At 35.3% G+C, this 13,191-nt stretch overlaps 1 protein-coding gene across 1 annotated transcript in view; it reads left to right on the plus strand.

The window, feature by feature from the left end:
• Nucleotides 1-477: 477 nt before the first annotated feature.
• Nucleotides 478-13,191, plus strand: part of LOC131029644 (uncharacterized) — a 40,478-nt gene continuing 27,764 nt past the window's right edge. Inside the window, exons 1-9 of the mRNA XM_057960207.2 lie at nucleotides 478-684; nucleotides 806-919; nucleotides 1,025-1,081; nucleotides 2,697-2,789; nucleotides 3,099-3,168; nucleotides 3,651-3,782; nucleotides 3,877-4,013; nucleotides 4,446-4,619; nucleotides 4,733-4,789. Coding sequence (XP_057816190.2) covers nucleotides 634-684; nucleotides 806-919; nucleotides 1,025-1,081; nucleotides 2,697-2,789; nucleotides 3,099-3,168; nucleotides 3,651-3,782; nucleotides 3,877-4,013; nucleotides 4,446-4,619; nucleotides 4,733-4,789 — 885 coding nt within the window. The 5' untranslated portion in view covers nucleotides 478-633. The remainder of the gene's footprint in view (nucleotides 685-805; nucleotides 920-1,024; nucleotides 1,082-2,696; nucleotides 2,790-3,098; nucleotides 3,169-3,650; nucleotides 3,783-3,876; nucleotides 4,014-4,445; nucleotides 4,620-4,732; nucleotides 4,790-13,191) is intronic.

Raw genomic sequence — 13,191 nt, forward strand, 5'->3', positions numbered from 1 at the left:
AAGAAACTCCCAAAATCCCCAAATCCCCATTAATCTCACTCAACTCATCAAAATATCCATCTTTGTTCCCAACTACAACTCTAAAAACAATCTCTTCATCATCTTAATCATTAGTCATTCCCCACATTACTAACAGAGATTGTTTATTATAACAATGATATTATTTAATGGCATGTTTGCATGATTTCTACCATGCCTCTTCTCTATGTCTAGCCACTCACTCTTCTTTGTCTCTCCCATAATGTTAATGGAAAGGTGAACATTAAGATCCACAAAAGTTCATACATGTGGCCCAAATCCCTCACTTATATTATTGTTGTCTTCTACCCTCTCTTCATTGACAATGTCAACCTTTCCGATCGATAGAACATATTATAAATTAAATTAAACCTTACAAATACATAAGACTTATAAATACACTATAGGACGGATAACACCCATTCTGCCATAGAAACTGTTTCCCCTCTTTAGCCTCGCTGGCTGGGGCCTAATAACTCACTAGCTTTGACTAATTTTTATTTAAAAATAAACGCCAATAAGTGCGCTTAAAGAGAAATTCAAACTATTCGATTATACTTCAACGCAAAGTATAACGCACAAGAAAGCTGTAACTGAGAGCTTGCAGAGCTGGAAATGGTGGCTCCTCTTTGTACGGGACATTTTCCACTGAATGCCAGTTTTGAGGTGTTATTTTTGTTGGATTTATTTGCTCTAAGTATATTTTAGCGCTTTCTGCATTAATTTTGTAGCCATTTTGCATGAGTAGCAATTAGCATAATCTTAATATTTATTGGAGATGTAACAGGAATTAGAACAACAACAGCAACACAATAAAAATGTTGTTTTCGTGGATTTTGCGGCCAAAAGGCCTCTCAAATCAAAGGCTTTGTCTGCCTTGCGCTATTTTCTCCGAGACGAGGTAAAGAATTCTTCGAATTTCAAGTAATATATACGCAATTTTAGATCAGGACTGATCAATTTCTCCAGACATGGAAACTTTGCTTAACTCGATAAATACTTACAGCAAGGTTTTGGAAAAATTGTCTGTCAACGAAATTTCGAAGGTTTCTCTTTCGTCGAGGTATGTACTTAATCTTCTTCTAGCTATTATGAAGCATTGCGGTCATCTAGTAAGATTTATATGGTACATAACCTGGCTGCATAGAAAAAAACCTGTCAACATGAATCAGGCGGAAGTTAAAACTAGTTCACTGCCTGGAAAGTCGTTTTGCACAGGAAAACATATTCTTTTAAGTATGACGTAAATATTTTAGCTTTATAAGTAATGCTTATTTATTTCAAGGAATTTTTTCTTTCGTCACACTCAAACATGCTTCAATTTTGTTGCTTTAGAAGCTAATTTTGGTTAAAAAACAAATATTATAAAATGATTTTTTGTAATGTGGATAAAATATAAAATTATTATTAACTGTTTAATAATTTAAAAAAATGATAAGTAGAATGGAATGATTTAAGTTTTAGAGTTTCGTAATAACATCATTAATCGCTTTAAGATTTCAAATTTAAGTAATGTTTTGGCAAATAAGTTTAAACTGATTCATCAGGTATCACAGCCTTTGCCAAATTGCCATGAAACTTAGTTCCATTCCTTTTAAAGGTAGGACATAGTGTGAGTTACTGCGGAATTTTTTTCCATGTTTCAAGTCTACTTTTCCTTCTCAATTTTTTAGATCGTCTCCAATTCGAGTTTTTAATCAGACATTGAAACAATCATAATAATATTTTTATTTAATTATATATGTTTGTATGTTCATTTTGATGTCCATCGAGTGGATGCGTCACAATATAAACTGTTATTTTCTTTTGTGAAATTTTTAAGTTCTTATTTTTCATTTTCCAAGCTTTTTTCAATTTATTTACTGAATGGAAATTGCATTCTTACTCTTTGCCTGAGCTGAGTTGTTGTCAGGTCCGAAGTTGACTCGCTTGAAAAAAATGCTTGTTCTGAATTAAATCAAATTACTGTTCAAATTTGTACCAACCTCTGAAGCAACTTTTGAAATAGATTATAAGGGACAAGCGTTTCTGAATTTCAATAGATCATGATCTACTTTAAAGAACTGACAAATTTTGTAAATTTGCCTATAAACACTTACAGATGCTTATCGGAAACGAAATAAAGCAGCGTAAAATATTTATTTTTTATCGTGTGAAAATTTGCCCCTCATCTATTTCTCTTGTTTTCTATGACTGGCTGATAAACAGTTATTTTTGAGTAATCTCAGTATTGAGTACCTGTACAAGGTCTTTCTAATATTTTTTTAGATAATATGTCTCTTGGAATGGTCTGTGTCTGAGCAAAGCTTTGCAATTCATAAATGAGAAGTAAACAGAAAGTTTTAATAGATTAGCCAACAATGCATACTTAAATATTAGTCCATAACAATTACATTAAATGTGTCTTCGGATATGTAAAAATTAGACTCAAATTTCAGAGGACTAATCTGAATTTAATTTCAGAGGACTAATCTGAATTTATTACAAATTATTTAATCATTTATGGTATTCTCTTAGATTGGCTTCTACAAACTGAATGGTCTTTTAAGAAATTTGATCTATTCAAATTCTCTATGGCAGCATTCTAAGGGGAGTTACCCTTATTTTGAAATTTTTATTTTCTACGCTTTTAGCCTGGAATGTATTATATGTGATGAGAGAATCTGCAATGAATGTAGGCAGCATATACAGTATTCCGGTGCTCAAGAGTGGAACGGCAGCTGGTTAAGATGGATATTTTATCATCCTTTCTCTCTATGTTGATTCATTCTGTATGTGTACATTCCCGTTCCAGTAGTTCTTTCTGGGCTCATGTTACTATTTAAAGCAAATCCTAGATAGATTTACATTGGGACTTTTTCGCGTTGGATTATTTTGGCATAAATACTAACCAACATGCAATAGCTCAGTAATACAGGATCACACTTTGATGAACTGTTACAGAATTTTTTTAATAGTCTACAATATATCCCATCTATGATTTTTATAGGCATTTAGAATATTTGAAATTTATTTGATCATTTTAAAGTCTCAAGTTTTGGTAAAACATTCTCATTACTCTTTTGTGGGTTCCATTACAGGCCAAAGAAGCTGTCAAGTATGCTCAGGCTTGTGATCCGAACATAGAAAACATAGAAATTGCTCAAAATAGTGAGCATTTTTTAATCTCAAACACCCTTGATTATTTCTTCTGATCTTTTTCCCCATACAAGAAATCTTTCTTGTTCAATTTCCATTCCTTTTTGACGCGCTCTTAAATGCTCGCTTAGCCTGACTTGGCCTATTCAGCCTTATTAAAGTACGTGATGGGTATATCAAAGGTTATTTTTAGCTATTTTTTTAGTTTTTCTAATGATAACAATATCATATTTTTTTGGACGATAACAAATCATTATTTTTTGATCCATAACAATATCATAATTTGATTTGTTATAAAATATTAATTTTAACTCATTTTTAAACTATTCCAAAATTTGATACATTTATGTATTTTCTACATTTTATCATACACTGAACATTCATGTATAGAATGGTGCTAATATGCTAATGTTATTTGTGCTACCCAATCCCCAAAAAGAGACCAACAAAGAAGTGAAAAAAAAAAACACTCTGACCACTATCCTCCTTCACAGATGTTCGCCTCTGCACTTTCTTCCTTGGGCACAGCTTGTGTATTATAGAAGATATGCAGGTACATGCTCCTGGAAAGGAAAGGAAAACTATAGCGCCAAAATATGAAACTTTCAATGACGCGGAATACCTTGGTATGTTTTTAGCTCCATTGAAGTTGCTAAGGTCTATCTACTCTAGTGATTTTCAATAATAGAAGCAACTGAAGGTGCACTTCACCATATTTAGAGTTGAAGTCCTCTACGCTTTCTCTATTCTGCAACATATTAAAAATTTCAAAGCAAGCTGTTGGTTCCCCGAATGTCAAAGCCGCCGGTGAAATTATACGAAATGCAGCAGTTTCGTGTCTTATTCATCAAAAATGGGTATGTATGGCTGTACAATTTTGTGCCTAAGGGAAATTAAATTTATCTAAGTTGAATATCTCTATTGTTTGAGCCGTTTCTTTCAAACAAAAAATATTGTCGAATTAAATTTGTCAGAAAAGCTTCAGGTATTTTTGGATCTAAGCTATAAGATATTTTAACAATATTTCTGGATAACTCTGTCGTTATCTTCACAAATTGTTATGCTAACTATCCAGAAATATTACAAAAACTTTCTAGTTATGGTAGTGATCACAGAGACTAGACAATACGAGTTAGTGTATTTAAGTTCTAGAATAGCTAGAGACTGAATCACTGGTCGGTTGTAAATCTTCAAAACTGCTTACAATCCAGAAGTAGATTACCCTTATTTCCCATTTGATAACTTTTGCCTCTGCTACTTATAATGGAATGACATAAATTTTCACTCAGGGAGATCGGGGAACACTGGCAAGAGCAACACTAGAAGTGCTTAAAAAAGCAATCCTCGGCATATTGAGCGATTCATTTTCCAGCGATCCAAGCTTGGCATCTGAAGTTCCCCAAGAAACATTTTCATCATTGATGAGCTTGTGTGTCAAACACAAGCACTTGATTCCATTCATGGTAAATATTATTTTATGAATTTCCTGTGTTTGTGTTTCAGTACAATTCTGAAAATACTAGATTGAGAAGCCTAAATATGTGCATTTCATTCTCTCATTGGTGAATATGTACAGGCAGACTTCATGGAACATTTGATGACTCGTGATGAACTTGCTGGTATTTCATTTATGGTATGTGCTTCAGACATGTTGTTCTAGCAATGTTGGATGATAACTAAAGCATGCCAAATTACTGTATGAACAATTAGTTTAGATATATATCGACATTGAAGGATTTTTTTATCAAATTAAGTGATAACTGCCAAAACTGAATCATAGAACAGCAAAGCTAATACAAAACAAAAACAAAAAATGTTCTTGACTAAATTGTACTGTTTATCCTGTATTTCGTTTTAAATGTTTACGCTATGGTGTAAGGTATCATGTTCTATGCAAATGATTTGTATTATCTAATTAGTTGCAACCTATGGTTGATACGTATAATATTAACAGGCCTAGAAGCATGTAAGATCCGCCCTTCCGCTACCACAACTTTCTTTTTTTAATTACACTTAGCATCTATTGCAAAATTGATCGAAAAATCACTTTCCATTCATTATAGCGTCAATTTTAATACTCTTCTATTCATCACAGTGTTGGCACATTGTTTTATACTTGCGACCAAAGTATTAGCCTTCTATAACTGGGGTCATTCCCAAACCCAAGCCTAAGCCTCAAGGATTCACTCTTGATGATCCAACCTACGTATATTCTTAGAGGGATTCAGAGGCTTTGTAGTTAGCATTTAGAGAGAGTTTGCTCTCTTCCCTTGATGAGGTCTTGATCCCTCTCTAAAACTTGACAACTAATTAAGTGAACCTATTAACTTATTCTCATTGCAAGAAGAGATACACATTGCCATCAAGTGTTGGTTCCATAACTAAGAGTACCTGATAATTGGTGTTCAATGTGGACACATACACACAAGGGTCATATCACATCTCCTACACTCGGTGATTATCACAATCACATATACACAAGGAAATATTTCTTAGACATTACAAGTTCAAATGATGGCTAGCTCCAACATACATCACATACCTAATGAGTAGCTCACACATACATCACATAAACATTAGTGATTTTCTCATACATGCATTACAAATGACAGTGATTGTCTCATATATATACATCACACGATATAAGTGATTGACTCATTTACAAGATTTATGGATAAGTGACTAGTTCATATTCATGCATTACAAGTTAATAGTGATTGACTCCTGTACATGCAACAATAGATAATAGTGATTGACTCAAGTACAAGCATCACATATAATAGCAACTAGTTCATATAGGCATCCCAGAAACAATATGACTGACTCATCCTTAATGGCTAACTATCTCCTATCCATAGTGCATCCTAGATAGAGAAGGAATCTTGGTGCACTACACACTACACCGTGGGTCCCATTCTTCTCCCTGGTCATTTGCACCAACGGATTTGGGTAGAGGATTTAGTGTATCCCATACTACATCATTGTAATATCCACCCCATAGACACTACAATTTTTTTTTTACATTTACAAGAACCAACTTAATTAAAAAAACTTCTCTTAATTCCTTTATTTGCTTTAGTGGTGAAAGTTTCACACCACCACTTATGCTTGCACTCAAAGGTGGTAAGCTCTTGAGGTCAATATCCCTATTAGAACTAGCCTTAAACCTCGAGGGTTCATTTCCAATGACCCTGCCTATGTATCCTTTCGAGACAAATCAGAGGCTTCGTAAATCGTCCCCAAAGGTTAAAGAGAAATCCTACTCTCCTCTTGTATGAGATCCCCGATCTCTCCTTAACCTTGATTATTAATTTTATGCAATCAATTAACTTAGTTTATATCATTAGAAGACAACCATCAGTCATTAGGTAGTGTACATGCATACACAATCACATTGGGGTCAAATCCTTTAAGAAGTTTCCATTTCCATAAAGAGGGTTACAAGCACTTTTCCCATTAACACATGGGACTAGCTCGTACACATCTCACACATGATGACTAGCTCTAGCTTACGTCACTTATGCAAAGTGACCAGCTCTAGCATACATTCCATAATCATAGGGACTAGCTTCAATATACATTTCTTGTATACAATGTCTAGCTTTGGTAGGCATCACATACCTAGTGACTAGCATTTACACAGTGAGGAACTGACACATCTCTAACACTAGCTACCACTTGCCCATAGTGCATCCCAGATAAAAGAAATGTTGGTGTATTGCGCATTACACCGTAGGTCACATTCTTTTGTCCTATCTTTTGCACCAACAAGTAAGTGGAAACAAGGTTCGATGTATCCCATACTGCATCGGGTGTCTATCCTCATCCTAACAAGTCAAGTATACCACTTCCACATAGATATATGCCCAAATTATACAAGGTTTGGTCAATTATTACCTACCTACTCTTCATTAGAAATTCTCTTCCCTGCAGTCCATTGGATGGCTAAGCAACAAGAACATCCATCACCGGCATGTTGTTGGCCCCAAGACCCACATGCTCTTGGCGGACTCTGTCCAAAACCCTCTATCTAAGCGGGGTATTCCTCGCCTGCATGCAACTAGCAATAACCATCCGCTAACTAGGGGGTACGACTGACAGTCTACCGGCATAGTACGCTCCTTGACTATTATCAATCTCGAGCAGATAAGCTTATGTTATGTGGGCCATATGATTTCCATTGGTGATCACCTCAAATGGAGAAGGGTAGCCTATGCAATGAGGTATACAACCTCTACCTATGCCCTCATAGGGCCCTTACTCCATTTGTAGCCATAAAAGTCAGCACCTGTACATGGCTTAGCACTATAACTGGAAGAGAGGTTCCTAATTGAGAACAAATAGATCATAATTGGCTAATCTAGGAGTATACACAAAGTCCTATAGGTCTAGGATTAAATTACACATTCGCCTAAGATCACTAGGATCCAACATAAGAGTGTCTCTACTCAATAGATAAACAAACTGACCATAAGGTGGTCTACCCTTTCGCTTTACAACTCATCATTCAAAAACACGATATGCATTAAATACAAGTTATAACGCTTTCTTAACTCTTTCCTAAACTTCTAATGCCTATTCGATCTCCTTTGAAGCCTACTAAAGAGGAAGGGTTGAACAACCCCAAACCTTGGGTTATTTCCCCCCTAGACCCTACCCCTATGGACTTGAAGTCACATGGGCATCCTTCACCTAAAGACCGCCTACGTTCCCACTTCCAAACGAGTCAAAGTCACATGTAGTTCTCCTACAAGGCTTCTCTCAAGGATGCCTATGCTTAAATTCCCCATGATCAAAATTTCAATAGTATTTCCTTTCCATCACTAACACTTAGCAATGAACACAAACTCATAGATAAGTCCATAATTTAGTAACAAGACCTATACCACTTTCCCTTAAAGATATTGAGGTTTGATCAAGAGTCCTCCATTATTATTCATACCAATTTGAATGTCCCAGGTTTTGTTTAATCAACCTAGGGCTAACCTTATTACTCAACTTGAAAAAAAAACCATAATTCACACTTGAACTCATAAGAAAACACTACCAATCAAAATTCACCCAATAGGTTTAATATAAAGGTTTTTCTACTTAAAAGGGCTCAATATATATATCTTAAAGTTTCAATGTAACACTATATTAATATTTCCAATATCACAAATATTTGAATTCTCCTAAGACTTGCAACATAGGTGTATCTTTCCTAAGCCATGATTCTTACACAAACATACAATCTTCCAACACAACTATATAAACCTTCTTTGGTTCCCATAATAGTCCTCTATCAATTTTAACATACTTACAAGATTGATTTACATTGTGTAGTCATAATATTGATAGGATACAGGAATGCCACAAAAGCCTCGATAAGGCTTCGAGTGGTATTCCACTTCAAAATGGTTCAATGATATCAATCATCATAAAAATATAGGACATCGTCCTATTAAAGCCACATAAATGTCTTTTGGATTACTAAAGACATGGCCAATGTTTACAAATTTGCATCAAGCATGATCAATGTTTATGCCACACTCGAGGTATTTAGAGCACTATACTCCGTGTATTTTCATATTGGATATCCAATCCCTAATCTTAGTGGTAATCATATTCTTAACTATATAGTTCATTTTCCTAATGAGTAACCCATTGTCATAATATTGAAAATATTATCATCAAGATAAGTATGTCATGTTTATTGTAGTCTGTGTTATCCAACTGCATAGAAGTATATGTCAAGAATGATAAACTTCCTTTAAGTGTAATCATTACTAAAACTCTATGCTCAAGATAAATTAAGGCACTATATTTGACAAGTCTTCGTATAAAGAAATACCCATGACAATAATAATAATAACAACAATATTCTATACTTATGATATACATCACTAATAGTGGAGATCAATAATTACCATATCTCATTGTTAGGTTCTACTAGATAAGGTTTAACGAACAATAGTTGTGGAGTTATCAATAATCAACACTATGTTCAATTTTTCATTTATCATATTTTACTAAATTAGAGGACACATTGGTATCAACCTTAGGAAAGATGAATATTAGCTTTTGGGATTGTTATTATTTAAAACATAAGGGTATCATAAACCTAAATAACATTTCAGTTATGACCAAACCCGTTAGGATCCACATGACAATCTAATTTCAAGATACGAGTTAAGATCCAAGACACTTCTTAGCCTTGGAGTAATAACATAATTAATCTACACAACATCTTAAGTTGCTATTGGCTATAGTATTTGAGTTGATTATGACCTAATGTACTTAGTACCCCATATTACAAAAGATGGTTATCAACAAGAATTTATTAAAGTAATGTCATGCATGGGTATGGTTTTTGGATGCAAATTCATCATTACTTTCTTTACACTCTATAAGTATTTTTACCATAAGGAGAACATACATGAGATTAAAGTCATATTTCTTGGTTTTCTTTCATCCTAAATTGAATCAAGTAATATTAGTTTAGTTCATATGCAAGTGATCATATTTCATAATTGCTTAAGTGAGGGACAATCACAAAGTACACTTATTTTGTCAATTACTAGGTTCAATAGTGTTTATTTACCCCTTACATATTGAATATATTAGAGAGTTCTTGAAGTTTCCATCTAGTACACATGGATTCATTCAACCTCACATGATTTATCATAACATGCTATTATGAAGTATTTAGAGTGAGCTAATGCATATCACCAAATATCATAAGTCTACCCACCATGGCTAGAATATATGTTTTCTAATTTATCAAGGATTATCATCTATAGGTTTTCAAGCCTTACTTATTGAAATTATAATTGTGTATAACGTGTTTACTTTCATGACAATAGTGTGAAACACTAAATATGACTCCTTTGTGAGAACATAAATATACAACAATGTTTATATCTATATAGATGCTTGTAAGCCAATCATGTCTGCGAACACCTACAAGTCTCTCACATTCGGGCAAATACAATTTTATGTGAAGTATAACAATAGCTTCAGTACTTCCTCTCCTCACTGCTATATTAACAATCAATACTAGTGTGATTCAAAATCAAGCACAATTCAAAATCAAGCACAGACTATATGTTACGCAAGGCAAGAACAATGCGAATAAAATTAACTTATCTGTTGCGATGGCATACAAGACCAAAGAGGCAGCGTACTCCACATACTTGAGCCAAGTCCCCCTCTCGGTGCGTGTTACCCTCGGACAATTTTCCTCTTCCCTTTAGATAGAATAGATTCCATAGCATTGTATGTGAGCTCTCAGGGAAAATTCGCATTCCTTCATCCCTTCTCCTTACGCCATTCTCCCTCTTTTTACCTTTCAAACTAGATTTATCACGTCTTCTTTTCCTTCGATCTCCTCCCTTGCCTCATGGACTTCCTCTAATTGAGGTCCCCTCTATCTCTCTTATGCCCTCTGTCTTTTTTTTCTGTATTTCGCGGTGGTCTATTCCTAGTTCCAAAGCTCCCATTTAAACATACACGGGGAGGTTGTGGCAACGCTTTGGTGTTGGAATTTACACTTGCCGATACTGAATTCCCGAAAGTTTCTAAATCCTTTTCGACAAAATTCAGTCTGTGCATATCCTGCGACCATTTAAGTCCATGTACCTCATTTCATTCAAGCAGTGTCGAGCAGTTCACGTGCTCTTCTAATCTTCCATGTTTTGCATACATACTTGAGAAGTTGCAGCTACAACATTTGGCTAAGCGCCCCCTCTTCTTCTGCCAGTCTCTTTCTTTCCTCTGTGCACTCTCACACCCCTCCACTTGTCTCTCTTCTCATCCATTTGCTGCATTTTTCCTCTCACATTCTATCCCTTTCTCTTGCTTCCTACCCACTCTAACAAAAGAATGGCGTTCCCAAGGGTCATGAGGGAGATTTTTTTTTTATTGCACCATATTTGTCTTCAGTTTTACCGTATTCGATTGCCAGAATGAAGGGATGTCATGCCTTGCCTTCTACATGACCATTCCTACCATACTTGAACCATTCTTTCTTAATGGTAGATCAGAATTGCCCATACTTACGCCAAGAGTTTATCAGATGCAACCTTTCTAGGCTCCATACTTCTTTATTGATGGGTCAGCGATCAATCTTTCTTCTTATACTCCAATAAATGCTCATTTAGCAGGGCCATACACAACCCATGTCTTGCGAATTCAACAACATTGATTATAATAGTTTATTCATTTATTTTATTTCCGAATGCCTAAACGTGGGATGTGACAATCCTGGGTCCATCCTCAACCCAACAGGGTCAAGTATACCATCAAACAACCGATGCATCCCATAATACACCACAGGTCTGTCCTCAGTCCCAAGAATTTCCACAAGAAGTGAACCAACCTAGACCGATGGATTTTGACTTCAAATGCCTATGACAAGTCTGTCCATCCAGGAAGAAGTAGCTTCCGGCATATACCACTTAGTGACCTTAGTGATATTGTCATCTATATTCTTCACAATCTCGGGTAACACCTGACATCAATCACCCCCATGCTAGGTAACTGCTAGTGAACCCTCTTGATGCGACGATTATCTCCAGTTATCGCTACTCGCATGGTAAGGTAACTACTCATGCAACCATTACCGTATCAAATCTCAGATAGCCCTTAGCAATCCTTCACCTCCGTGAACCCGGTGAGTGTTGGCGGATCCAACAATACAACAATAGCTCTAGGTCTTCGCCATTGGCACAGTCCAATGACTCGACCTACTAACTGTTACTGTATCATGTTCAGGGTAGTCTAGGCAATATCACCTTCATGAACCAGGTGATTGTTGACCAATCCCTTGCAGTAGCCCAAACATCGACAATTGGCATGGTCTAACGATTCCTTACCTTTGCATAAATATCCTAGCGGTTCACTCTTATTGGGGGCTTCATACACATCAAGATTCACAATACTAGACAAATAGATAAGTACAACACAATCAAGTAACTAAGGAGCCTATAACTCTCAGTTTAACTTCACAAACACATGATACAATTATAAAGAACCAACACAAAATGGCCTCATCTCATCCTATACCCTTAAGCCATTACCGATTGTATGGTAGTCAACCCATGTTCACTTCCTTGAACTTGCTATTCGATGACACATTACATAATATTACGCTTATTTGATTTGCTTAAATCTTTCATAATCTTTTAATGCCTAATTGGCCTCATCTGAAGTCTACTAGGGAGGTAAGGTCAAAATGTTAGGAACAACTCCGAACCTTAGAGTTATTCCCCCCTAGACCCTAACACTATGGCCTTGAGGTGACAAGGGCATCCTTAAACCAAGGACTGCCTATGTTCCTGCTTCCAAACAGGTCAAAGTCACACATAGTTCTCCTTACAAGGCTTCTCTCAAAGGAAACCTATTCACAATTACCTATAAGGACTCTTACACTCAGGTTCCCATATGTAACTAATGTTTTGTTCATGTTTCCCTTCAAATTAAAACATTTATCAATATTTAGGTAATCATAAGTAAGTTTACCATTTAGTAACCTATACTATTATAATTCTTCCATCCATGTAGGTCAAATGTTATCTCACATTTTAAAGCTCATCCCATTACTTATAATGAATATCCTAAACCTCATATAGGAATACCTTCTAGACACAAAAGTTAGGTTGCTCTCCCTATTCCTTGTTCAAACAACTACACTATTCACTAGACCAAGACATCATTCCATAATGGGAACATAAACATTAAAATTACGTTAAGGTAATCATAATAGCTACCTCCAAAGTGTTGTATCCTACAACAAGTGATATGATGATTGATCGACTAGATCGCCTATTAGATACAACATTATAGAGTTGGGGACCCTTACTGCTTTATATTATAGGAGGGTCATGTACATTCAATGATATAATTAATAATATTCTTATTCCTTTGATTCCATTCACCTCATAGTGCAATCCCATATCATTATACTACTCTAAATCCTACACTATAGAATGTTCACATTCACCACTTATAATCTTCTTGGTTGACAATAAGATATTAGGGGAAGCAATATGATAT

This window comes from Cryptomeria japonica, chromosome 7 (assembly GCF_030272615.1).
Source record: "Cryptomeria japonica chromosome 7, Sugi_1.0, whole genome shotgun sequence".
Lineage (NCBI taxonomy): Eukaryota > Viridiplantae > Streptophyta > Pinopsida > Cupressales > Cupressaceae > Cryptomeria > Cryptomeria japonica.